The 27,219-nt window shown below is 33.5% G+C and overlaps 3 protein-coding genes, 1 non-coding gene and 1 pseudogene across 7 annotated transcripts; 3 read left to right on the top strand and 2 right to left on the bottom strand.

Moving 5' to 3' along the window:
- The first annotated feature begins 3,918 nt into the window (after positions 1-3,918).
- LOC132053024 (methylesterase 17-like) lies at positions 3,919-7,366 on the top strand. The gene is made up of 4 exons (XM_059444807.1): positions 3,919-4,350; positions 4,813-4,953; positions 5,970-6,113; positions 6,743-7,366. The coding sequence occupies exons 1-4, from the start codon at positions 4,105-4,107 to the stop codon at positions 7,022-7,024; spliced, it is 813 nt and encodes a 270-aa protein (XP_059300790.1). The 5' UTR covers positions 3,919-4,104; the 3' UTR covers positions 7,025-7,366.
- On the top strand, positions 7,146-7,219 carry TRNAI-AAU (transfer RNA isoleucine (anticodon AAU)). Its single transcript has one exon. It is a non-coding gene; the product is annotated as a tRNA-Ile (tRNA).
- Positions 7,367-9,096: 1,730 nt separating the features above from the next.
- LOC132052993 (serine/threonine-protein kinase AtPK2/AtPK19-like) lies at positions 9,097-14,349 on the top strand. 3 transcript variants are annotated; one of them, XM_059444766.1, is made up of 7 exons: positions 9,097-9,161; positions 10,448-11,373; positions 11,604-11,686; positions 11,764-11,884; positions 12,235-12,408; positions 12,929-13,033; positions 13,721-14,349. In XM_059444766.1, exons 2-7 carry the CDS (start codon positions 10,732-10,734, stop codon positions 14,006-14,008), a joined length of 1,413 nt encoding a protein of 470 aa, XP_059300749.1. In that variant the 5' UTR covers positions 9,097-9,161; positions 10,448-10,731; the 3' UTR covers positions 14,009-14,349. The 3 variants fall into 3 exon arrangements, with proteins under 3 accessions (XP_059300749.1, XP_059300757.1, XP_059300741.1); XM_059444774.1 differs by lacking the exon at positions 9,097-9,161 and having other exon boundaries at positions 10,066-11,373; positions 13,721-14,051; positions 14,213-14,349; XM_059444758.1 differs by lacking the exon at positions 9,097-9,161 and having other exon boundaries at positions 10,066-11,373.
- A 383-nt stretch (positions 14,350-14,732) lies between these two features.
- On the bottom strand, positions 14,733-18,234 carry LOC132053012 (thioredoxin H4-1-like). Of its 2 annotated transcripts, none has more exons than XM_059444795.1 (5): positions 18,092-18,234; positions 17,115-17,201; positions 15,772-15,897; positions 15,346-15,468; positions 14,733-15,131 (listed from the first exon to the last, which is right to left on the bottom strand). In XM_059444795.1, exons 2-5 carry the CDS (start codon positions 17,133-17,135, stop codon positions 14,982-14,984), a joined length of 420 nt encoding a protein of 139 aa, XP_059300778.1. In that variant the 5' UTR covers positions 17,136-17,201; positions 18,092-18,234; the 3' UTR covers positions 14,733-14,981. The 2 variants fall into 2 exon arrangements, with proteins under 2 accessions (XP_059300778.1, XP_059300770.1); XM_059444787.1 differs by having other exon boundaries at positions 17,115-17,185.
- A 3,189-nt stretch (positions 18,235-21,423) lies between these two features.
- LOC132052984 (probable inactive receptor kinase At5g58300) lies at positions 21,424-24,561 on the bottom strand (annotated as a pseudogene).
- Positions 24,562-27,219: the final 2,658 nt, after the last annotated feature.

The following is a 27,219-nucleotide window of genomic DNA, read 5'->3' as shown; positions in this document are numbered from 1 at the left end:
AAGCTACAAAAATATTTAAAAGTTATTTTGGTTTAAAAACACCTAAAATAAGCTCAACCAAACAGGCTCTTTAACTTTTGTTATACTATCAATATAATTTAACATGTTATACATGTTATTATCTTATTCTATTTTTAAGTTATCATATCAGAGTTACTATAAGCAATAACTTATTATTTTAAGTCTGTTTTATCATATAGTATAAAGAATATTTTTATATAGTCAGAGCTTAGAAGTTAACTCTTTAAAAAGAATCTGTTTTATGACATTGTCATAAGTGAATATTAGGCAAAATTTACATTATGTCTTTTTTTCTATTGAAACGAGGTTTCAATTCTAGTGTTGAAATTTTCTAAGTATCAGTTATCTCCCATTAATTAAAACAGTACTAGTACATAGGATTTCCTATTAGTGGTATTCCGTTAACCTCATTTTAATTAAGTGGATTTGTATGTACGTTCATTTTGAGGTCGAAATCAACTTTTGAACCTTCCAATTAAATGAAAGGACGACGAAATAGTACTGATAGTCTATATTACTACTATATAGAAGCACCACTTTGGTGCACTTTTTGGTCGTCCGTCTGTGGGCCCCAAAAAAAAATATATGGGCCCACATATTATTAAACACAAATCAACTAATATTTAAAAAAAAAAAAATTAGTCCCCATATTAAACACAAACCAACCAATATTAAAAAAATAAACAATGTCAAAAAAATTTTGTAATAAGTAAAAACTAATATAATAGTGCTAACATAAATAATTTAGTTTGGGCCCACATATTAAACACAAACCAACCAATATTGTAAAAAATCCATCTCCAAACTTTTTTGGACCCATATTATTGCAACATAAAACAATCATATTAAAAAACAAACAATGTCAAAAAAAGGTGCAAATTTTGTATTTAAAACACTAATATAATAAAGTTTTATAAACGGATCACAAACTACAACGTTATATTCGTGTTTTGAACATTAAAAAAATAAAGTAAAAGAGTGGAACTCACTATCTCCAAACTCACGGGGGAAAAAAAAAAAGTAGATCCCATATTAATAAAATCAAGAATATAAAAAAAAATTAGTGAATCCCATATTAAAAAACAAACAATGTAATTTTTTATGTAGCAAAACACTAATATAATAAAGTTTTGATACGGACAAAATTAATGTTATATTAATCGTGTTTTGAACATAGTGTGTGTGTGTATATATATATATATATATATATATATATATATATATATATATATTAGAGATAAAAATATGCAAACTAATAATGAAAAGTGGGCCTATACTAAACAATAGCAATATAAAAAATTACCATATTAACAAAATCAAGCAATATCAAAAAAAAAAAAAGAGTGAACCCCATATTAAAAAAAAAAAATAATGTCCAAAAAAAAGGACTTTGTTTTCGTAGTAAACACTAATTTCCAAAGTATTTTTTTTTTTTTTTGCGTATCAATCCATTAGTGAGAGCAAATGCTTTTCTTCAAAAAAAGAAAAATGCATTTTTTTTTTATATTAGCCCGAGATCTAATCTAAATATTAGTATTTGCTATTCCGCCATGTCATTTATTTGTTATGTTTGAAATAAATATACTTAAAATATTTATATTTTAAAATAAGATATAATAATGTGAAAAGAGATTAATGTCGTAAAAAAATCAAATAGACATCAAATAATGAATAAAGTAAATTAGTCAAATTATTTAATCGACGTTTTTTAAAAAACAATGCAAAAAAACATGACAAGTAAAATAAATAAATATTTATCAAAAATTAAAAAATAGTATTTCATCATTTAAATAGAAAATCAATTTCTATAAACATGTAAAATTAATTTAATAATTTGAATTAGAATTATCCAAATCAAAATTTGATAAAAAATAATAAGTATTTTACACCTTTAAATTAACGAATTAAAATTGAAAATATCATGCTTAAATATTTTATTGTTTTCTTAGGGAAAATAGCTTTTAAACAAGTCTTTTTAAAAATATATAATAAATTTCGATCATGCAAACATTAATATAATAAAATTTTAGATCGGAGCACAAATTACAATGTTATATTAATCTTTGAACATAATATATAGTCTATATATATATATTGATTAGACAATTTTAATATGTACTTTTTTATTCTAGTATCGTTAATAAATTGAATTAAATAAGTGCAAGTCAAAGAATAAGAACTAGTGCTAAATCCAATAAAGTTTGTCCAACCTTTGAATCCATCTCATTTTTTGTAATTGTAAGTCAACCAATATTCTTTATTTTGACATAAAGGTTCTTAAATTTTATATTCCACTACTCCCCATCTCAAGTTATTTATCGTTTTGCATAATTAAACCTTCATTAATTTTGTAATTTTGTTGTAAATATTTAATAGAGATTATAATTATTGGCCAATTTCCTTTTTAGGCCAAAAGCCCCCCCCCCCCCCTTTTTTTTTTTTTTGGCAAAGCTTTTTGTGGTTGAAAACCATTTTTGCTTCTTGCAAGCAAAAAGTAATTTTTTTCATGACAAAAACATCCCTACCATAAATACATATTTACCAAGTATAGACTTCATTAATTCAAAACTATGAAACAAAAACAACCCATTTTGTTATTGTTGCAAAATTTTCTTTTAAGTTATTTTTTGATATTTTTTTAATATACTAAAAATATTAATAATTGTATTTAATATTTTCTTTGATTTATCTATGTATTATATTGATTAGAATTTTAATATGTACTTTTTTATTCTATCTAATTGAATAAAATACTACTTAAATAAAAAAATTTACTATTTGGCAACAACTTAGTTTTATTGTTGCAAATGAACTTTTTGTTGCCAAATAATTTAATTTTGTTGTCATTATTAATTATTGTTGCAAAAACCATTTTTGGCAACAAAAGCGTTTTTTAATTGGGAAAAGTTCATGCAACAAAAAAAAAATTTGTTGCCAAAAGTATTTTTTGCAACAATAATCAATCTATAGCAGCCAAAAAAATTTTGTTGCCAAATATGTTTTTTCTTGTAGTGAGTACAAATTTTAGCTGAAGTCTTTCATAATAGATATTTTAAATAGTTTTTCTCTATAAAATAGTCTTAATAGTAAAAGCGCATGATACATGTCATTTTTTATAATTTGATACTCAAAAGCGTTTTTTTAAAAAGATTAGCGAAACACAATCTGCTTATCAAAAGCATTTTTCAAATGAATTAGTCAAACACAAACTGTTTTTCACCAAAAGTAATTTGACAAAAAAAAAAAAAAACACTCTTCAAAATAAGCAGCTTTTAATCGCTTGACCAAACAAGCTCTTTGACATAAATAAGGGTAAAGTTAGTCAAATACCCCTCTTAATTAATACTCTATTTCTTAAGGGGTGTGTAAAACAACCATAAAAACAACAGATAATTTGAGACAGAGGGAGGAGTTCTTAATCAAGTTTTCTAAATACGCAGAATCCAAGTTATTACTTCCTCCGTTCCATATTGTCAAGATTATTAAAAATACTTGTCATTTTATAAAATTAAGATGAAATTAATTAATTTTGTCCCATTTTGTCCTTATGATTTTGAAAGTAGCAAATATGATTACATAGCATAGAAGTTATTTGGTTGATATAATACAATTATTCAAATATGAATAAGATTAGCATAGCCTTGTTTTTAAATAGTGTGTATATTTATTCGCTTTTCATTTCTAATTTCTTAAGGAGCGTGTAAAATAAAAACGTGACAATTTACCTATAACAGGGAGAGCATATTGAAAAAAGAATAATATAAAATGAAATAATAGAAAATTTCAACATTCAACATTCTACTTCAAGACAAATAAAAGTAGTTTCATTCGGACACGAAGCAACGTTGTGGAAATATTGTACTATATCATGACTATGGGAGACTATCTCAACTATATATATTGACAAACAGCAAAACAACTTTTCCAACTATAAATTAATATCTTCCCCAAAGATAAGAAAAAGAAAGATGACTGACGTATAGGGTAGCTTAGCTTGAAGATATATACAATTTTTTTTTGCTTCAAATCAAGTAAAGAAGGTCTATTTTCCCACGTAGTTCATCATATTTTAGAGCCAAACTGATGGGAGAAGAGTGTGCAGACACGAAGATGGAACGAGTTCACTTCGTTCTAATCCATGGGGTTGGAGGAGGAGGGTGGTGCTGGTACAAAATGAGGTCTCTTATGGAGAATTCTGGCTATAAAGTGACTTCTCTTGACCTTAAAGGTGCTGGCATCGATCCATCTGACCCAAACACAATCCTTTCCTTTGATGACTATAACAAGCCTCTTGTTGATCTTTTGTCATCTTTGCCTAATGATGAACAGGTCCTTGATTTCTCCACCCTCCTCTTTTGTTTATACTTCTTGTTTTATTCCAATTTATGTGACATAATTTGATTAGATCCCTTGAAGTTTTTCTTTAAAAATGACACTTTTAACTACCATAAGTACTCAATGGGTGGAGTTAAGGGGCAGGTTTATTCAAATATCTTTGCAGAAAATGATAAAATTATTTTTATGTATATATAACAGCTAGATATTGAATTCTATTTGACTTCTTCATATGTTCACTTCTTCATATTTTAAATCTTCTTAGTGGAAATTAGTCTTGGATAGCTCCGCCACCAATTCCATAACATTTGTATGGTTATAAAAACTTCCTACTAAAGGCAAAATAATAAGCTTAGTGCTTCCGAATATAGAGATGATACTACTTCTTATGGTAACATTACCTAGTAGTGATGGAAGCATGATGTTATATATTGTGTTTGTTTATTGTGTATATAGGTAATATTGGTAGGACATAGCGCCGGAGGACTGAGTGTGACGGATGCAACCCACAAATTCCCAAAGAAAGTAAAGGGGGCAGTGTATATGGCAGCAACCATGTTGAGAACTGGTTTTGTGTCTGAACAAGATGTTCAAGATGTAAGTTGCTACCTTCTTTCCTTAAATGGAAAACATGTTTTATTTGATACGTATTACATTTGCATACGTGTTGATGGGTGATCTTCGAGGTTTCAATGGATTTTCTTAGCTAGCTAAAAGACATGTTATTTTGTCTTCAAGAGTAAAAACAAAGAAAAGGGTATGGGGGCGTCGCAGTGAGATAAACTTGTCCGTGAGAATCAAAACAAGCACAAATTGAATTTGTTACAAAGATATATTACTAGTATAATTTTTTATTTTTTTTAAAAGAGAAGTATTTATTAATTTTTAGAGTTAATTCTTACTGCTCCAATTAGTGAAATATTAATTGAGAAGTTTAAAAAAGATATATTAATTTAGATAAATACTTTTATGATTAAGCTATTACTAAATATTTGCTAAGAAATGTGGAAAAATTTTAAGAGACATATAATATGAAGCGGAGATATATATAGTGCGTATAGTTACTTGATAAAAAAAAAAAAAAAAAAGAGAGTCAAACAATAAGAAGTTCTATAACCAATAATTTTCTCCAATCTTGAATCTATCCTTGCTTTAGAGAGTCAACCAATTCTTTTATTATGACGTTTTAAAACATATTTTAAAGTCTAATCTTAAGAGTAGAATTTATTTTATACTTTTTCATACAACATAAGGTTCTGTAGCTAGACATGTGTTTGGAACTTAAAACTGCTACTCTGGCGTTACATTAATTATGTCTTGTTATTCAAATAGTAGTGTTTAATCATCATGTAACCACAATTCCGTCAGGCAATTAGCTCAATTATTAAATTCTTAGATTGGGTGATATGAATTTCTCTTTATTTTATCAACACCTAATCTAAAAATTATACAGCTAGCTACATTAGATTATTCAGGCTAATTGATGTTTATATGCATCCCACGAAGCAGGGCTATCGTTTATAATTATTCAGCTACAATAATTGTTCTGCCAGTTTATTCAGAAACATTATAAAACTCAACTTGACGTTTTATAATATTTGTTGTAACTGCAGGGAGTCCCCGATTTATCAGAATTTGGAGAATTTGGTGATGTATACGACATGGAGTTCCGATTAGGACCCGAAAAGCCTCCAACCAGTGTGGTTGTTAAGCAAAGTTTACAACGGAAATTGATTTACCAAATGAGCCCACTTGAGGTAATTAAATCCATTAAAATAGCTTTCATATTTATTAAGCAAGTTAATATATTTTTATTTGTAGATGCTTGTTTCATTACACTACAAATGGGATAAATAGTGTATAATATATATAGTATATGTTTGCTTTAAACTAGATAAAGTGACCTAAACTTTTAATTTAAAACAAAACCTTGGCTTTCTTAAAAGATTTGGGAGAGAAGGGTTTTGGGGAAGAGCTATAATCGTCATTTTGGCGCTTTATCCCCAAATTACTAATTCTGAGATTGTTATGCACATGGAGTGTGGTTGAAACTATGTTGCTCCAACTCTCCAAAATGTTAAAGATCGTTCGTGTTGGATTATCCAAAATTTCTTACGTAGGATATTGAACGCATGTTGAACATTTTTGAAGAATCCGAACAAGAGAAGTTAACAATAATTATGGAATAACAAATCCTGAAATTGCTAATCCCGTAATTAAAAATCCTAGTAAATCTTTGGATAAGCTCTAATCTCAAATTTAATCCCAGAATTATATATAATTCCTTATCTCTTAAACCAAATGACCCCTTTAATTGGTCTTTGTCACACTTGATGACATTTTTTTTCTTCTTCATGTAATGATATTTTGATTTTTTCTGGCTTAGGACTCAACGTTAGCGGCAATGCTGTTGCGTCCAGGGCCAATTCAAGCGTTACAAAGTGCTCGATTTAAAGAAGGAGAGGGCGCGGACAGTGTGCCTCGAATATACATACGAGCAACGAATGATCGAATGTTGAAGCCGGAGCAACAAGATGCAATGATCAGAAAATGGCAACCACAACATGTGTACACATTGGAAAGCGATCATAGCCCGTTCTTCTCTGCTCCTTTCGCGTTGTTTGGTCTGCTTGTCAAGGCTGCTGCTTCTTTTCAGTGCAGTGACTAAGATAGTCTCATCTGGAATTCTGTCCATGCTAGCTCCAGCTCTTGAATTCAAGAATTGAAAGCGATCAATAAGTAGTGCATTAGATACTAAAATAAAGGATATGTATACTGTCTCTCAACAAGGCCCATTAGCTCAGTTGGTTAGAGCGTCGTGCTAATAACGCGAAGGTCGCAGGTTCGAGACCTGCATGGGCCAATGCTTTTTTCGCCCTCCATTTTATTGGCCGCTAAGATGAGTGATTCGGTGAATTTGGACGCAAAGACGACAAGAAAAAGAATTAACAAAATATGCCTACTTTTGAGTCATTGTGTACCATTTGTTTCTCCCACTTTTTTCTTTTTTTCTTTTCTTTCCTTTTTCTTTTCCCTCTGGATAGAGGCAGTAAAGGATTAGCTATTCAATCTCTTGGATTAAATTTGTAGAAGATTCTCCTAAACCCCCACATAGCGAGAACTAATTTGCACTTGTTTTTTTTTTTATATATACACACACTAGGCAAATTTATCTTAAAATTTTGCAAATATCTATCACTCGACTAAATCTCGATATATTATGTATATAATTTTGAAAATATATTCTTACTATTGGAAAAACATTGCATTAAGATCAATTATTCAATCATTGATCTTAGGAACAGTGACTATGTTTATTTTCTCAAGGCATTCTTGAGATCGAAAATGTCAGCTTTGTGTTTTTTTTTTTGCTTTTATTTTCTAAAGCAACCTTTTAACTTTCATTTTTATATTATTCTAAATCTTTTTTCTTCTATAATTCTAATTACCCAAAAGTAAAAAAGCGTGTTTTTTTTATATTACATTAAATGACTTTTTTTTCCCCTTTACTTCTAATTTACCCAAGTCCCAAAATGCAAAAGAAATAAAAAAAAAAAAAACCAAACTGGCTTAAGTTCTGCAAATCTTTGTCAAAAAGAAATCAAAAATTTTAGTTAATGAGTAATCCATCTTCTTAAAATATCTATTCAACTTCGTACTTTTTTACAAAACGGACGTTCTAAATTTTAATTTATGCAAATACTATTTCAAAAATCACATAGACAAACTATTTGGATCAATTATTCAATCATTGGATCTTAAGATAAGAGGGAGAAAATACCTATAACCTAAAATGGAAGGAAAACATATTCTTCATCCAAATTTTAAGGCTATTAGATACAAATGGCGAACAAATTATTCATCCAAACCATTTTGATTCTCAAAGATGAAAAATTCACAAAAAATAAAAACATGACGCCTAATACTTCAGTGCTGTCCTAGAAAATTGTTGGAGTTCTTTCCTAAAACACAAAAGAAACTGTCTTACAGAACAAGCACAATTTGTTATAAAACGGAAAGTAAAAATTTCTGAAAAGAAAAGCAAATTTTGTACTTTCTATTTCCACTTAAAAACAAGTAGATAGAAAATATTCCCTCCGTCCCAGTTTATGTGATAATTTATCTCCCGAAATTCAAACTGCATGAGCTTTGATCAACATTTTAAGATTTATTTTTTCGTCAAAATGATATGAAAAAAATTTCAACTTATAACACTTTTCATGTAATTTTCAATAAATTTTAATCTTCAAATAATGAGTTAATCGAATCTAATTTAACTTTAAAATTTAATTAAATTAACTTTTAAAAAGCAAAAATATCACATAAATTGAAACCGATCGAGCAGAGAAGGTTATTCTTTCTTTTCGTATAGGTACATAGAAAAAGTTATGCTTTTTGGGGATTGGAATATGCCACAAATTCAAACGCGAATAATCTTACATTAATCTTCCTACATCAAATAAAAAAGATTCCTGGATAACTGAGCCGAGGGTGTTAAAGTAATTAGACTCTAACCTTCCGTGAAGAACTAAACTAATCCATTGTTGAGTTGGCATACCGCTAACGTTTTCCAAACACAAAAAAAGAAAAATAATGTATTTACAAGCAAGCCTGTTTTGACTAGGATTCAAAGCTAGCAATTATTATTAATAGCCACTCAAAACGTGCCACGTAACCCACGACATAAAAACACATTTTAACTAAGTTAAATTTCAGTTCAAAGTTGGTTATAAGCGGCCACACGACACAGATCATATATAAATACCTCTTCTTTCTATTTCTCTTCTCTCTGCAATTTCATTCAGGTAAATTTCCTATCTTTTTTTTTTCCTTTTCATTACATATTAAGTTAATACTGTTAGGACTTCATGGAGTTGGATTGTTTTTTTTTTTTTTTTTTAACTGTTTTATAGATGATGCATGAGTATTTTTGTATATTGATGTATTTGAGCTATTGATTTTCTTGTGTTTGTAGTGATTGATTTGTTAAAGTTGAATTTTTTGGTGGAATTGATCATCTATTACGATATTTAGGGGTCCGTTGGTTTGCGGACTAAGTTATCCTGAAATTATTATGATCCTTGGACTAATTTATCGCACCTCGGAGGTGGGATAAAATAATCCCAAGTTTGATGGGATAAGGTGTGATATCCCACCTTATCCCCACGTACCAAACGACCCCTTATGCTCTTTTTTTGTAATCTTAAATTAAATTTGAACTTAGATACATTTTGAAACGATATTTCTATTCAGAAGTAGTGTTTCAGGTTGGGAATCAGGAGTTGTAGGATGAGATTTCTATTGGTTTAAGGGTTTGTGTTGTGTGCTAAAGTGTGAACTGAGATCAGATCAGCTAGTCAATTGGTACCATTTAAACTTTTTTGGTTGATCATATTGAGTGAGCGTGTGGACATAAGAATTGTGAAATTTGGGAAAAAGTAGTACTATTTGTTTTCAAGTTGAAAATGAAATTTGGAAATTAGAGTTGTGTTTGGACATGAATAAAATTGGAGTTGTTTTTGAATTTTTGTGAGTGATTTGGAGTGAAAATTGTGAAAACAACTTTTTTGAGTTTTTCGAATTCGAGAAAGAAGTTGAATTCCAGGAGATTGTAAGAATTCTATGTCCAAACAGTTTTGCGGAATAATATTCCGAAAAAAAGTGAAAGCTATCCATGGCCAAACGGGCAAGCTATGAGCATAGGTAGGTTTAATTCGCTTAAAATAGTTTTGACAATGGATGTTGGAACTTATCTCCCAGTTGAAGGGTTCGTCTTGCATAAAAAAATAATGACATTTGCATTTAACTAAGTCTGAATCATTGATAGTTCTTCTATTTTGTACAGACGCCAGGGGTGGTTTAATTTTTATCTCTTCCCTTTTTTACAAATGAAGATTAAAGCTGTCTCTTTTCCTACCTAGTTTGAACAAGTGAAAGCTCTGCTTACTACTGATTGTCTCTACTTTCATTTGATTCCCTTCCCATTATGTTCATTTTCTTAACATCCTGTGAGTTTTTTTAAATGTTAGGTTTCTAGTCAATCTTGTTCTGGTTCTCTATATATGCTGATAATTTTCTTCTAAAATTCCAGGGTATTTGGCTTAATAAACACCACCTCGTTTGCATGTTCTTCATGAATTCGAGAAGCACTGCTGAAGACACTCTTTCCTGTAAAGCGGGAAACGAGAAGAACTCTCTTTTCTGGATTCTCGCCTGCCTATTCCCCCGATTTTTTGGAACACTTGTTGCATTTGAGAATTTCCTTCTTTTCAAGGCTGTCGTTAAGGGACCTTCAAGGGTAGTTCTCTCGTAGCCGTGCGGAAGTTGGGGTTGATCTACTATACTCTCTCCCTCCTTGTCTTACTCTTGGGTAAAATGGTTTCTGCTAAAATTTCACAACCAACTGGGAAGCCTTTCCACAACCACGTGCTGCTCCCATTGCAACACCCTAAAGTCATATCACTGGATGATATTGATTTGGATTTCTCGGACGTATTTGGTCCTGCTCCAGCTCCAGTTTTGAGCTCTGAGAACGTTGCAGTGTCAGAAACAAATGGATTCATATATGAAGAACCAGCGGTAATTTATAGCCGCTCTCATTCCTTTGTTGGTCCGACAAACTATGTCAGTCAATCGCTGAAGCTTAGCAAACTCACACTCCGTGAGAATGAGCACTTGCTGGAGCTTGTCGAGGGAGATAGTGGAGAGACCAAAGATCATCTTGAGGAAGCTACTTTCGATACTGCTGTTACTGATAAAAGTGGTGTTCATGCTGATGTTACTACCCCAAGGTCTGTCGGACTTGATGATTTCGAAGTCTTAAAGGTTGTTGGCCAAGGTGCATTTGGAAAAGTTTATCAGGTGAGGAAGATTGGGACTTCTGAAATTCTTGCAATGAAGGTTATGCGGAAGGATAAGATTTTGGAGAAAGATCACACTGAGTACATGAAAACGGAGAGGGATGTATTGACAAAAATAGATCATCCATTTATTGTGCAGCTCAGATACTCTTTCCAGGTGAGGCTTTGCTACAATTATATGTAAATTGATCCTTATAACAGCTGTTTGGACTTGCATACATTTTATGCAACTCCAGCCCACTATGAGGAGGAATTTAAATCCTCAAACTTGGTTCTTAGCTGTGTGAACTTCACCCTTTGTTTCCTTAATACGTATCTGATTAGGTTACATTATATGACACTTCTAAGTATTATTGATTTCTTTTTATCTATTTCCTGTTAATGCAGACCAAATACAGACTATACCTTGTGCTTGACTTTGTTAACGGCGGACACCTTTTCTTTCAACTCCATAGGCAAGGCCTATTCAGGTAGCTTGATAAATACCCCTTCTTATAAAACTAGGAATATTGTGGTTCAAGCAACTAGCTAACTTGCTTCTTTTCAGGGAGGATTTGGCACGTATCTACACTGCTGAGATTGTTTCTGCTGTTTCTCACCTCCATTCTAATGGGATAATGCACAGGGACCTTAAACCAGAAAATATCCTTTTGGATGCTGATGGGCATGTAAGATATCCCCTTTCTCCCAACTCCCTGAATTTACCTGACACTGTTTGTTGATGGTTTGTAGTTACTTCCTTTTAATTTCCATGGAAAGACCATAGACTAGTTTTTAGTTCTATAGTTGATAACTCAAAGAAACTTTGTTCTCTTTGTTTCACAAGGATCTGGAATCATTCTCGGCTAAGTTGCGCGGACTCTTCACTTTCGTTGCCGCACCCGTGTCGGATTCTCCAAAAATGCACTACTTTTGGAGTGTCCGACACACACCCGTCAATATTTTTGAAGAGTCCGAGCAACATAGATTCTCGGTAGTCCTCCATTGACCTTTTGCGTATGTAATATGTTTGCTGCAGGTAGTGCTGACTGATTTTGGCCTTGCTAAGCAATTCGATGAGAACGCGAGATCCAACTCTTTGTGCGGAACAATTGAATATATGGCACCCGAAATTATTCTTGGGAAAGGTCATGATAAGGCTGCAGACTGGTGGAGCGTGGGAGTTCTGTTATATGAGATGCTGACGGGAAAGGTCTGTCATTTTGGTTAATAAGTTGCCCTGAATTTTGAATTCCTTCAGTTGGTTGCAGTAGTAGTTAAAATATAAAGCTTAGGTCATCAGTTTGTTAAAAGACCGGGAAATCATTGGCCTATTCTCGACCCAACAACAACAACAACAACAACATACATACATACCCATTGAAATCCCACAAAGTGGGGTCTGGGGAGGGTAGAGTGTACACAGTTCTTACCCTTATTCTCATTGACTAATCATCTGAAATTTGGAGTTGACCAGATATAACATCAATCTGTTGGATGCCAGATCATCGTGCAATTTTCTACTCTCTTTGCACTTGATCCTTGCATATATTGTGTAACTTTTGTTGTCTATTCTATTGTACACTAATGCAATTGTCTGGCTTAACTTAAGTTTTCTTCTATGACTTCATAAGAATCTATATTACCCACATAACATGACATCCTTCTTATGTTTATCTTTTCATAAGCTGTATTTCATTAACCTAATATTTTCCTCATGTGCATTTTTTCAGCCTCCATTTGTTGGGAATAGACAGAAAGTTCAACAGAAGATCATAAAGGATAAGATTAAGCTGCCAGCATTTTTGTCTAGTGATGCACATTCATTGTTGAAAGGGGTAAGCTACATTTTCTTTCTAAGATATGAAAGTGGTTACTGTGTTACTGACAAATATTCAAATACTAGATACTAATTGTTTTTTGTTTTGATAAGATAGAAGACACTATTTGTCTTGATGGTCCCTTTATAAATGCTTCAGATTGCATGTCACTGAAGATTTATGTTATTATTTATATGTTTGTTTTTTATACCATAGATGAAGCAATTATTTCTACTAAGAAGTAGGGTCATATTTTCTTTTCCCAGAAAATTGGAAAGGTATCATAGATGAATAAATTTGCTTAAAAGATCGAGATAAGTTGCAAACAAAAGTAAAGCTCTGAAGTAGATCTCTATGAGCCAGTTAGTTTATTAGAGTATGAGAAGTGAATTTTTCTTTGGAGGGCTTCATTTTCATCAAAATAGTGCTGCTGCCATGATTTTACTAGCTATCCTTTGTACTTAAGCTTGGCAAAAAACCAAACCTCACCTGAGCTGCTACGTCTCACTTACGTTAGTTATGTATATGCTACTTTGGATATAAAGCTAGGATGATATGAAAGCCCCTACTGCTTAGATAGTGTTATGTATCAACTAACGAAATAATACCATTCACCAGGCTATATTATATTTCTCATATAGTTACTGATATTAAGAACTTGGAAAGTGGATACTAGAGGATTCTTATGTGTTTGTATTTCTTCAGCTGCTACATAAGGAAGCAAGCAAGCGCCTTGGCTGTGGGTCAAGAGGTATTGATGAGATAAAGAGTCACAAATGGTTCAGGTCTATCAATTGGAAGAAGTTAGATGCTCGAGGAATTCAGCCAAGTTTCTGTCCCCAAGTTTCGGGGAAGCTGTGTATTGCCAATTTTGAGGAGCAATGGACCAGCATGCCTTTGCTAGATTCTCCTGCTGCTAGTCCAAAATCTGGTGAGAACCCATTCAAGGGTTTCAGTTATGTGAGGCCAGCAGTTTGCATGCCTGCAGAATAATTAATCATCACGCTTGCTCTCTCTCTCTCTTAACCCTACTATGGTTTCCGAGGTGTCGGAGCTTTTTCTTATTCCCCTGCTATTTACTTCTTGGGTCACTACAGTCATTGTAGGCTATAATGAATGTTCTATGATGTTGTTCTCTACTGACAGTGGATAAGTAACTATGTTGGAAATACTTGCTTGTACAAGAACCCTACCAAGGGTTTACAACTTTATGTTTGTCTTACCTTCCTGCAACATGAGGAAGTATTGTATAAGAAGTGTCTATATTGTGACATCAATTTACTTGGGTGGTATATAAATGAGTGACATCAATAATGAAAACATAATCTCCTATAGTTTGGTGTTGTGCGTCGAACATGCTTTGTTGAAGTCACTCCCATATTATTTCATCATCCCCACATCCTTGCCCTCATCCTGTGCCATTACTTTGTCAACGGACAATGCGTATCCTAATTCGATTTGCCACTTCATAACTATGTCATGTCCACTGGCTAGAGTCAGACTTTGTTGAGACATCAAATCATTTGTCTTCTCCTGATACAACATTTCGTACCACGGTAGAACCTCGATTTGAGTCTGTTTCTGTAGGGATCTCTGCCCGTATTGCCGGAATTATGAAAAAGAAAATATGCCAGCAGTAGTATGTTCTTATTTTGGGTTTGTATCACATATAATTTCAGATTTCTTATATACAGGAGACTAAACCATAGATTGATGATAAGTAATAACTGTACGTCGCCATTTACTTTCTCGTGTTTGGGGTAACACAACTAAGATGTATCCCCTTAAGAATTTGTTTTCCAAGCTGCAAATTGTACTTCCTTATATCCCAGTACTTTTCTTAATATGCATAGAAACACGAAATGATGTTGCAGCAGTAAATCGCAAAATTAAAGTGACAAAACCAGAATTTTAGAATAGCATTTTCGCGTTCATATTTTTCCTACTGCAGCGAAGCCACAGCATGTCAACCCGGGGACCTTGTAGACTCTGCGAGATTCTTCAACTTCTTTTGGAGCTCTTGCTTGTTGCCACCTACTACTTTGTCCACTTGACGGCCATCTCTAAAGAAAACGAATGTTGGAGTAGCTTTTATGTCCCACGAAGTACTTAACTCCTGCATCAAGCCACGACCAATAGTTAGAAATTTGCCAATGTTTATGGGTTTAGAGAAGATGGCTATAACAAGTACATACCTTTTCAAATAGTTGTAATATGAAAAAAAAAAAAAAAAAAAACAGCATAGTAGGTGTCATAGATTCATAACTAAAGATTTGATAAACTGAGTTCATGCAAATAAAAGGCAATGAGTAGAAGGAACTGGAATTTACAGCTAACTCATCCACGTCCACGGTTAAAAATATCATTGAAGTGTATTTATCAGCAAGTTCATGATAGCCTGGTGCTGCTGCTCTACAAGGGTTACACCATGACGCACTGAAATTTACCACCGCCTGTTGGAAGAGAAAGAAGTAAGGAAAAGTGTTATTTGACGAGAGAAAGATATTCACAACAAAAAATGCACAACTAACCAGTATAAAAGGGAAAAAAAAGGAGGGTTATCTGATTTTGACATATTTGCAGGTTGTGTATAATATATACTTGTGTCAGGAAGATATACAGATGAAACATCATGCTAGTGAAATTTTAATACAAGATTTTGTGCTGCTATGACTAAGCTATAGCATGTATCTGGATATGTAATAGGAAAAGAACAGAGAAAAAAGCAGAAAGCCAAAATCGATAAGGGAACTTACAATCTTGCCACTGTCATTGGCTTCAGACATCTTTTCTTCCCACTTGTCCATTGATTTCACAAGGCAAACATTTCCACCAGCAATATCAAAAGTGGGAGGGACATCATTGCTCTCTTGACTGCATACCTGCAAGAATCACAAATCTAAGTAACAGATTATGAATCATCAACACAAAGACAGTTATCCTAATTATATTTTTTCCTTCTGAATAATACCACAAAAAAAAAAAAAAAAGGGTGGGGGGGTGGGGGGTTAGATTGAGAAAGAAGGGTTAGACCATTACTCTAAGAAATAAGTGAAGAGATTCCAATTAAGGCAAGTCATTTTCCAACTGAACACATACAAAGAACCTCCTTCCTCCTCCCCTATGCCAGGGAAGAAAGGCAGAAAAAAGAGATGAACTGCTAAAAGGAGCAGCAGAGATAGACATGTGGAAACCATTGCAAATCTAAAAGAGACGATTCCACGATTCTGTTGTCTTACATATGATGTATCAAGTAGCTCATATCCTTGGAATGTAAATGCAAGTGAAAGAATTGTCCAGCAAAGAGTTGTGTACTTCTTTCAATTGGATATCGTCGATTATGGATGGATAATACAATCTAGAATAAGTATCTAAAAAGACCAGAAGAGTATTCAATATCTTAATTGGATTTAGAAGTCAAGATGGAACAAACACAAGCATAGAATCTATAAGCACTTTAGGAGAATTAATTTATCTGGTGACAAATATCTTCAAATCCATCAAAGATATGTTACTTGGCACTCCCCTTTTTCCTTTTAAATTCAAATAATGGTAGTGTCCAAGTCAGCTTGCACGCATCTCAACTAATCTACCAGAGCTACTTCTCAGTCTCTCACCAGCACGTACATATTTTAGGTAATCCTGCACATCAAGGCTTACACAGATGGGAAGAAATGTAATTCCATATAATGAAATTTTGTGGAATTTCAACATTTAGGGCTTGCCTAGGAGTTACAAAAGATAATTTGGTGCTCAGTGTTCACAAGTGTGTTTCTTCAAGGGATTTACTGGTCTAGTTACTAGTACAAAAATGAGGCAAAGCTGTTATAAGAACAAGGTGATTTTGCTAAGTTGGACCTTAACCATTTAAATGATGTGTTAGTCACCTGAAGTTTAAAGCCCACAAAGTGTTAAAGATAAACACACACAGACACATACGCGCGCGTGCACACATTTCTTGTTGATAGTGACGAGAGCCAAAAAAGAAGCGACAGACAAGGATGAGACTAAACAAATATAACAGCCATTCAAACAGAGAAAAGAAAAAGACTTAACAAATATCGGAATGAAATTGGAATGACCTCTTTTCATACATTACCTTAGTCCAGCACTGCCCCATGAGGGGGTGGGCAACCGAACCCTGGTGAAAGAACTACAATATACAGTGCCCTACAAGTAGGAAATCCTGTCAGTAAATCAGAAGTCATGCTTGTTCAGTGTTGAATAAAATTCTGTCATAGATATTAATGTGCAAATACATATAATAAACCACAATATAGACGACGAGAGGAAAAAAAAAAAAAAAACCAATTTCTAGCTGGGAACTTTGATCAAAGCCTTGAATCACGTTCTTCTATGTTTAATGTATGTCTGTCTATATACACCAAAGATTACTTGCTTTTATCAGATTGGGCTCAATAAAAGATTCAACATATAAATCCAGTAAGCTACTAATCAGCTCAAGAGAAGTTCAAAACTTCAAAATGCAGTTGAGAACCGGTAACCTCTCAATTTGCACTCTTTGTAATCAATCAAAATTATCTCCTAAATTTTCCAAGATCGCTTAACCTGATCAACAAATGAGTCAATGACTAAAGTTTTAGTTTCTAATTCAACAAGATAAATAGTATTCAATTCACACACCCACGTTAAAAGAGGGAGGGAGGGAGGGCGGGGCGGGGGGTGTTGTTGGGGAAATCCTTTTTCTTGGATGTGTCTGATCAATGGGCAAATTTCATTCATAAAACCAATGTTCATCCTTCGCTTTAATAATTTGCATGGGCAATATAAAGATATTAAAGTATATTGACGAATGACGATAAAGGGCAATATGTTCATTCACAATGCATGGTCATGCAGGGAAATTATATTGTAACTCATATATACCCTATACACAGAAACAGAAGAACATGGAAATATAAACCCCTCTAAAAGGTAACTATAACCCAAATAATTTTTCATTGTAACAAGAATTTTTGAGGATATCAGATAATTCTATTTTCTGTAGTATTTACAAGAAAGAGAATCAGAAAAAGAAAAAAAAAGTAGACTGTCTCTTTTTCTTTTTTCTTTTACCTTTGGGACCAACGGAAGCGGAAGTCTCTGCTAATCGCGAAAATGGTAATGAGAAGAGAAAAGGGAAGATGAAAATTTTGCGGAGAATGCATGGAAAGAGACATTGCTGTGTTATCCAAGGAATGATGAATAACGGCTTTCGTGAGTTGGTGCTTTTAGCATAACTAACTCTTCCCCAAATTGCCATATATATAGTGCCAAAAGATCAACAACTTTTTTTTTTTTTTTAGAAAATTTGATCCAACTTCTATTTGGATACTCCCTCCGTCTCAATTTGTTTGACACTTTTCGCTTTTCGAGAGTCAAACGAGTTATTCTTTGATCCCAATTATTTTATATGTCTTTTAGATATTTTAAATTATCAATGGTGGTTGTCTCAATTTATGTGATACACGTTCCTTTTAAGTCTGTCCCAAAAAGAATGATACATTTCTATATTTTGGAAATAATTTAACTCCAAACTTCCTCTTTTACTCTTAATGAAATGGTTTACAGACATACAAATATCTATGGTTTGTTTTAAACCACAAGTTTCAAAAGTCTCTCTTTCTTAAACACTGTGTCTAGTCAAACTCTATCACATAAATAGAGGTAAATTCTTTGTGTGATGAGTACGGTAATAACACTTCTAGTCATTCTTGTGATCCTTTACTAGTGTTATTACTTGATTTCAGTTTGTGCTTGCATGAAGGATGTGAGCAAAATAGTGTGGGGAATACCTTTGTATTTGACCCCGATGTTAACTTGGAAGTGAATCCTTTATTGAGATGGGCTACTGCAATGAATAGTTTCTTGATCTAAATTGGTCTCGTTTGTGATATTGCACTTAGCCATGAGGGATATCGCGTGTTTCTTGACTTAAGGGTATATATGTGCTTCTTGAAAGCTAGGGCCAATGAGAACTTCTGTGTTTTTGTTTCTAAATGCATTGGTTCCTTTGATTTACCCTTTGGTCAAAATGTCGTGAATGGCCAAGTGTCTTGGGCATTATTTGGACATATACTTTTTCTAGATCCTTGTGATGCTTGGTTATATCATAAGAGTGAGTCATTTAGTGTGTTGGAATTGCATGTTATGCTTACTTAAGGTATTATCGTTTGTCTAATGATGATTACCTTGTTTGTTTTATGAGAGGATATGTACTCATACTCTTCTATGTCTTGCAAGGTACGGATTCAAGGACGAATTCTTTTCAAGAAAGGGATAATGATACGATATCGAGGGGCTCAATTTCTCAAAGTTCTCCAAGGACTTATACTAGAAGCTGAGACAAGGACTTTCAAGGTTTAGAAGCAATGTTCATGGAGAATGAAACTATGGAAGCACTTGAAGAGAGCCATTGGAGGGCCATCAAGCTATGAAAGATAGCATGGAGTGAGAGTTCAAGAGACCAAGAGCCCAAGGCCAAAAGCTTGCTTCTTAAAGAAGCCCAAATGTTTGATATGTGGCTACAATTGCAAGCTTGGGTAGTTAAAGGCCGGAAGGTGATTGTTTATGCAAAGAGGCTATTCTTTAAAGTCAAGCCATCATCCATGAAGAAGATCAAATAAGACCCTTACTTCATTAAGGGTATTTTTGTAATAGCAAGCCTAGTCTTCTTTAGCATAGTAGTATAAATACTACACTTATTATTTCATTTAAGAAGTTTTAAATGATTGAAGAGATACTCATATGAGTGATAGTTTGTTTGGTAGTTTAGTATCTCTTGCTAATCTAGTGATTAGTGTTAGTGATAGTTCATCATTGGTGGATTCCTTTGTTGGCTATGAACCCTTTTCCATTGATCTCATTTAGAGTTGTTCATTTGTGGATTCATTTGGATTGCTCTTCTTTGAATTTCAAATAGTATAGGTTCTCTTAGGCTGATTCAATTGAGAGAGTTTGGATTTCATATATCGAAGTTTGCCCATAAATTCAATCCTGATTGGGTCTTGCTTCTATTCCTCTATTCTTATCCCCATTTCTTCAATTTGCATCCCTTGATTTCTCCCCTATCTTTAATTCTGCGTATTTGTGTTGTTTATTTCATATGAACCCAAGTCGGATCGTATCACTTAGGCTTGTTTTAATTGAGCACATAAACACAATAAAGTGTTCCTATTGGAAAATTACGGTCAAATTTTGGAAAACACTTTTGCGCATATTCTCAAGCATCTATTAGGTAGCTAAATTAATCACATAAAACATGTCATCTCCTTTAAGTAACACATCAACCTCAATTGGAATAAGCCTAAAATTTTAAGGCTTATTGAGGAAAATTCATATAAGTAAAAGAGGTGACATATTTTAAGTGTTTAACTTCCTTACATAATGGACGTTCAGAACACGCACATCAGTGTTCTTAAAAAAAATTATACAGAAAGGATTTAATAGGAACATTTTATTATATGTTCCAGGAGATCCGGACCCATTTTTTTCTGATCCTTCGAGAAAAAGATTCATTCTCTTCATAAAAAATAGGAGGTAGAACCAATAAAGATTTCTTTTTCGATTCATCCCTGGCCTCATTCAAGAATTGTTTTTGATCCAATCCATAGAATCAATAGAAAAGGCAAATCCCTTATGATACACCAGATCCCTCGGTTATTGATAAGGTGAATAAATCTGTCATTTCTTGAAATCTCTCTTCGATTCAAAATCGTAGTGTAACGTGTATCCTCCCCTGTTCGGTCATGGAATGGATGAAATAAATCAAAAAATGAATTTTTGTTCAAGAATGAAATCTTATTGGAACTGTCCATATCCGGTTCATCCTTCGGAACCATATCACATCCCGGATCTGATGAAATAGGATGAATTGAGACGGTAATTCGAGTGTCTAGAGGGAACATGCATAAATAAAAGGGCTAATGCAAATTTCATTTAGACACTCGCATTAAGATTTGTTGCAAAAAAAATAATTTGACATATATTTTGTGTTGTAAATGTTAGTCTTGAAAATTAAAATTTAATTATTTTAAATAATAAACCAACCGCATTTGTCGATTTAAAAAAAGTACTTTTGCAAAATGACTGATCGAATCGGTGAATTATTCTATTTTCCGGTTTTTGGCGCCAAAACCAGGCCGAATGTACATGCCATTGTAAAACTATTTGTAATCCTAAATGTACAAGTTTGCCCTATATCTTTTAATTTTTTAATCTTTTTTTTTTTTTTATACTCCTAAGAAGTTAAATTATTTTGTTCTTTTTTATCTTTGTTTGTTTCTCTCCAAATCATGAGGAAGATGATTATCTCTCAACAATACCAATTCTGGAGTATCATAGACTATGGTTGCATATACTTTCATCACAAATCAGGTGGATGTTTTTACTGGTGAAATTCAAGAGACTTTTAGGATATAACATGAAGGATAAAAAACACTTATATATCCAGGAACATGCAAAAGGTGGCAATGGAGATAAATTGCATTCTTAACTTAATCTAGAATCAAAAGCTAAATAAATTACTTAAAACTGCATTATTCATTCAGGGGTTTGTGCATTAGAGTCCTTAGACCTGTTGTCCTCCGAGGAAGTCCTCGTCGTCTCCCCTTCTTGTTGTCGTATTTCTTCAATCATCCTAACCACTTCTCCCATCGCGGGTCTCATATCAGGTACCTTTGCTACACAACTGAGTCCAATCTGAAGCATCTGCACCATCTCTTCTTCAATATTCTGATACTTCAACAGCTCTACGTCGAAAACTTCAGCAGTCCATTCCTCTCTAACAACCGAACGCACCCACCTAGGCAAATCGACTACCTCATCCTGCCCTGATAACGGGAGAGGGGATTTTCCTGTCAGCATCTCAAGTAGCAGCACTCCGAAGCTATAGACATCGGATTTTTGTGTCCCTTTCCGTGTTTCAATCACTTCTGGAGCGCGGTAACCAGCACACCTGTACTTATATGATATGTAGTTCATCAGAGGTGTTAAGCCAAAATCAGAAATGCAGCCATCTAGATCTCTTGTGAGTAGTACATTGGAGGATTTGATGTTCCCATGAGTAAATTTCACACCACCTTCCGTGTGGATATGGGAAATTCCTTTTGCTGATCCCAGAGCTATCTTCAATCTTGTATCCCAATCTAGTGGAGTTCTTCCAATACCTCTATTACCTGTCATTCATTATCAAGATGGCGTAAAAAATAAGGGATAATTACATTTTTGTATCACTCAAAGGAATAATAGTCAGCGAATCTATAAGTTTTGCATATTAAGTATAAATATGCATATTGTATACATAAACTCTATATATAATATACATAAATATACATATAATGCATAGGTTTTGTATATTTTAGCTAGCACCCGTAACTAATTTCGGCGGACTTGTCAAAAATGAAAAGAGCCCTAAAAACAAATCCTAAAATATGATTCATTACTGATGATCACAACAATTAGTGCAATAAAAATCACAGATTAGCACAGTATACCGTGCAAGGCTGCTGACAAGCTACCAACAGGCATGTATTCGTTAACCAGAAGTTTCTCATCCTTGGAATAATAATATGCGCGGAGTGGGACAATGTTAGGGTGCCTTCCAGCCCTTCCAACAATCTCCATATGCTGTTCAAATTCCTTTTTAGCAACTCCTACTTCTCTCAGCCGCTTAACTACCACAATTGTTGCCTCATCCAAGACAGCTTTGTAAGCCGTTCCATAACTTCCTTTACCAAGAACCTCAGCAGAAGCTCTAAGAAGATCCTCCAGATTGAAGCTGTAAGAGCAACCTTCAAAGAACACTAACTTGTTTTTCTCAGCATCCGGCACGCCACTTCCAAAGTCCCCGGATTTCTCACTCCTTCCCCCAGTAGCCACCTTCTCTTTAATTATGCTAGTGCTATGACTTACTTTCTTTTTCAAGCAGCAGAAGGAGATTACTAAAACTAGGAGAAGCATTAACGAAGAAGCCACAACTGCAATGGCAACGATGATCCCGGTACTTAGTTTCTTAGAGTGGACAGCCTTGTGTTTTTCAGGGATTACAGAGCCATCAGCTGCTGGAGAAGGTGATGGACTCAAGGAACAGCTAATTAGAGGGGTCCCGCATAAATGAGCGTTTCCTGCGAATGATGAAAGTGGAAATTTCTGGAGGGAGTATGGAACCGAGCCATTAAGCATATTGTGACTCAAATTCAGGTTATTTAACCTGAGGGTGTCGAGGCTAGGGATTTCTCCTGTTAATGAATTGAACTGTAGGTTCAACACAGATAATCGCGTCAAGTTCTTGATTGTGAGTGGAATTTCTCCAGTAAAAGAGTTAAAGGAGAGGTCTAGTACACCAAGTCGAGGAGATAATGAAACAGGAATATCACCAGAGAAGTTATTATGCTGAAGGTAGACATATCGGAGAGAAGGAATTGAAAGGAGATCAGAAGGAACACTTCCATTTAGATAATTGGTTCTTAGACTAAGGACTTTAAGAGCATCTAACTTGCCTATACTATTTTCTGGTATAGGACCAAAAGTCCAACAGCGGGGAGATGGATTGCAACGACTCTCGTTCCATCTTTGTTACACGTTATACCAGCCCAAGAATTGCAAATAGGGAGAGAAAAATTCCAGTTGATTTTTCGGATATGAGGGACGGAGTCTACAAAGTCGAGTAGAGCCTGTCTATCGGAATCAAGATCAGCTATAGCTCGAGGAAAAATTGATACCAGGGGAACAAGAAAAGCAACAGCTGCCAGTAAACGCTGGAGCTTCATTATGTTTTTACTCATCTGGCTGGCAAAAATGCAAAAGCCCTTCACTTCTTGCCTCTCTGCTTGGCCACTTTTGAAGAACATTAAACAAAATTAGCCACTGCGAAAGGAAGATAAAAAGATTTAGCACAGTGCAATAAAACTATATAATCCAGAAGTCGTATCAGCTAAAGAAGTAATGAGAATGGAAGAGCTCTATCTCAGAATGCCATTACAGGAAATTCATTGGTTAATATGAAAGAAAGAACAAACCAAGATTATGCCTCTTGTTGACTTTTAGTTCTAAATATATGGCACACAAGTTAACTTACCTATATGATATGCATGAAAGGGATCTGAGAGCTATGTTGTTCAAAACTGAGAGCTCTTCATATTGAAAATGGATCATGAAAGATACAGATTGAACTACTGAAGACAGATTTTGAAAGTGGTGGAGAGACGATTTATTGCATACTTTGGTCTAAAGTCCTTTTGGCAATAAAGTCATTATTTTTTAGTGTAGCCCACTAAAAAGCAAGGTGCCAATTACTTTTTAATTTTTTTTATAAGCTGTTCACTATAAAGCAAGAGCATAAAACTTGAAAACTATATCCTAGTAAAATTTCTTTCGCTAAACATGGATTTATACCAACTTCTTCAATTGGATAAAGCAGTTGAGAGAGAAACAGTGAAGCATAAATTCCCAGCTTCCTGACAAAAATACAAAAAGAGAAATGGGTGGTGGGGGTCTTTTTTAGTTACTGAAAACTCATGAAAAAAATATAAACAATCGAAACTTCAATCTCTGAGAACAGGGCTAAAGCTCTAGATTTTTTATTTTTTGGATAGGTTTTTGCTCTAAAGGTAGAGGTAAGGTGGTCTGCGTACATCATCTTACCTCCCCAGACCCCACTTGTGGGATTACACTGGGTATATTGTTGTTGTTGTTGGATAAGTTTTTGCTCTAGATTTTTCTCTTGGACATAATTGATTCGATGTCCTTAAGGAAATTTCAAACATGTTCACCAAGTTGTTTATGTGTATAATTGGAGGGAAGATGCATTGCGATTAATAAATGGAGTAGGAATAGTCTTAAAAAAGATGCCCACTTATAAAAAGCTACCAGAATCACAAATTTAGGCATGTAAAGATAATATATTTGTGCAAGATAATAAAGATTTGATATTGTATATGTAAAACAAATGTAGCATCACTCAAAAAGTTGAAGCTTCATTATTTAAGCAAATCAAATCGACTCAGATATCAATCAAGACCTTTTCAATGTGGAAAAGTAAAATTGGAAATACTGCTAGGTGCAGTTACGGAGCTACTAGCAGAGCAAGTACAGCAACAAATTTTGTGCATTATTCATTGGACATTATGTTTTGTTGGACAGCTTCTTTCAATTTCAAATAAAGAAAGTATACTACACTAAGGAAGTGTGATGCTAAAGAGTGTCAAAGGGAAAAAAAAGAAAAAAAAAAAGAAAAAAGGAAGAAGTGATCCCCACATTTTAAAGTGATCCCCAGAAAGCAAAAAAAAGATTCAAAATAAAGTAAAAGCAAAAGTTGAATTGTTCTTCCTTTATTCAATGAAAGAGATGGAATTCTATGCTAAAAAGCATTAGGTACCACTGATGTACACCCACAAAATACCCTCTTTTTGTGCCATTAACAACGGGGCCTTGTTAAGTAACACCTATAATTGCATTCATAGGAAAAACAACCAAATTTTGTGATGCCAAAAGCATGGAACCATATCGATAATGACATGTAAAAGCAGAGCATTATTAATTTCACGCCCACATACTTCAAATGACAAGCGAAATAGCATTCTTCAGACTTCACACGAGATTTTTAAAGAACATAAACAAAAAGAATAAGAGTTAATTATAAAAAACACACACCAAATATCATTTTTTCCGCTAGTTTCACACCCCAACCAGTGGCGGAGCCTGGATTTTAACTAAGGGTCAGAATATAAAGAAGTAAATACACGAAGAATCCAAAGGATTTAACATCTACTATATATATAAAAATAATTTTAAGCGTGTATAAGCAGTATAATTTTTCGTTGAAGGGGGTCGTATAAGTTCCATTTTCCTACTTGAACAATCACCGAAGTTCAAGTAGGAAAAGAGGACAAGTGAGGTGTGTTTAATATACAGATGATGATAATTGAGGTAAAAAAAAAAGGAAACAACTTATAGTTTGGGTGTGAAACTCGAGCAACAGTTCAGGTTTGTTTTTTACTGTTATCTCAAAGAATTTCTAGCTCGAACATCACGGTTATCAATAACATAAAAAAAAGAAATATACAAACGGCTAGGCTTGTGTATCACATAACATATAGATGAAATAAAGGGAAAAAAACAAAGAACTCACGATAGTCAAGCTCAATTCTTGAAGTTGAAAAAGCCCAGACTGGAAAGAGAGTTTTTTTATCTGAAAAAACAGTGGAGAGTATCAGTAAATTAAAGAGAAAAGAGTTAGATTTAGATGGTCAGTTGCAAAATAGCTACTTTTCTCTATGATATAATAAACAGTGAGAGAATTTAGCTGTTGGATTCAGGGCCGAGAATTTTGGGAATTTGAAAAATAAAGAGCTCCAACGGTATTCTTCTAACAAGAAAAAGGAATTTCTTGGAAATAAAAGGTCTCTAATTTAATGCTGTTATTAGTAGTACACTAATATGGATTTAGCATGCCGTTAAAACAGAAAAAAAAAATGCATTTAGTCTTTTTTAGCGACTATGTCGGCACCCACATTGAAGGCTTTTAATAAATAGCATAGAGTTAATTACAGTATATAGTAAGCTATTGAGAATTATTGGTACCTTACTAATTAAATGCTAGAAAGGAAAAAGATTGACCCACAAAATTGTACTCACAGTTTATGTTATGAATGGTGATGGGTGAGAAAAGAATTCGTGATGAGATGAAGAAGAAAGAAACAAAAACAGATCAAATGTATGATTTTGGTGACCGTGCTGTTGGAGGGTGATTTACTTAATCATTTATCGGTAGAGTTTAGGGGGAGCATTCCGAAGACCCGAACTAAGTAATTTTGGTTCAAATTTTATATTTATTTTAAAATAAATATGTACATATTATTAGTTAAAGAACTCGGTATCTTTAAGAAATTAAAATTTAAAATCAATAAACTTATTGTTGTGCACAACAAGAGAATAACTTTTGAATTTAAGTTTTATATACTGATAATATAATTAAAAAAAAATATATTATTATTGAATTTTTATTTGTGATAACAGGTTGACCAATTTTAGCATATTATCAATTAACACTTATTAAAAGATATATATGTAATTATTTAATAAATCACATAATTGTGTAAATATTTTTATATGAAACTTTATCGTAAGTTTTTAATACCAGAACTTTACGTTGATCTACAACTCTCCATATGTAATTATTTAATAAATCACATAATTGTGTAAAT

This window comes from Lycium ferocissimum, chromosome 1 (assembly GCF_029784015.1).
Source record: "Lycium ferocissimum isolate CSIRO_LF1 chromosome 1, AGI_CSIRO_Lferr_CH_V1, whole genome shotgun sequence".
NCBI lineage: Eukaryota > Viridiplantae > Streptophyta > Magnoliopsida > Solanales > Solanaceae > Lycium > Lycium ferocissimum.
Note: the sequence above shows the minus strand (reverse complement) of the source record. Positions and strands in the feature narration are given on the sequence as shown.

Excerpts from the sequence above, each read along its gene's own strand:
- LOC132053024 (XM_059444807.1), top strand. The coding sequence starts at position 4,105 with ATGGGAGAAGAGTGTGCAGACACGAAGATGGAACGAGTTCACTTCGTT. Across the intron at positions 4,351-4,812 it reads CTTTGCCTAATGATGAACAG|GTAATATTGGTAGGACATAG; the intron begins GTCCTTGATTTC and ends TTGTGTATATAG. Across the intron at positions 4,954-5,969 it reads CTGAACAAGATGTTCAAGAT|GGAGTCCCCGATTTATCAGA; the intron begins GTAAGTTGCTAC and ends TTGTAACTGCAG.
- LOC132052993 (XM_059444766.1), top strand. The coding sequence starts at position 10,732 with ATGGTTTCTGCTAAAATTTCACAACCAACTGGGAAGCCTTTCCACAAC. Across the intron at positions 11,687-11,763 it reads CATAGGCAAGGCCTATTCAG|GGAGGATTTGGCACGTATCT; the intron begins GTAGCTTGATAA and ends GCTTCTTTTCAG. Across the intron at positions 11,885-12,234 it reads TTTTGGATGCTGATGGGCAT|GTAGTGCTGACTGATTTTGG; the intron begins GTAAGATATCCC and ends TGTTTGCTGCAG.
- LOC132053012 (XM_059444795.1), bottom strand. The coding sequence starts at position 17,135 with ATGGGGCAGTGCTGGACTAAG. Across the intron at positions 15,898-17,114 it reads TGGGGCAGTGCTGGACTAAG|GTATGCAGTCAAGAGAGCAA; the intron begins GTAATGTATGAA and ends TGATTCTTGCAG. Across the intron at positions 15,469-15,771 it reads CCAATGACAGTGGCAAGATT|GCGGTGGTAAATTTCAGTGC; the intron begins GTAAGTTCCCTT and ends CTCTTCCAACAG.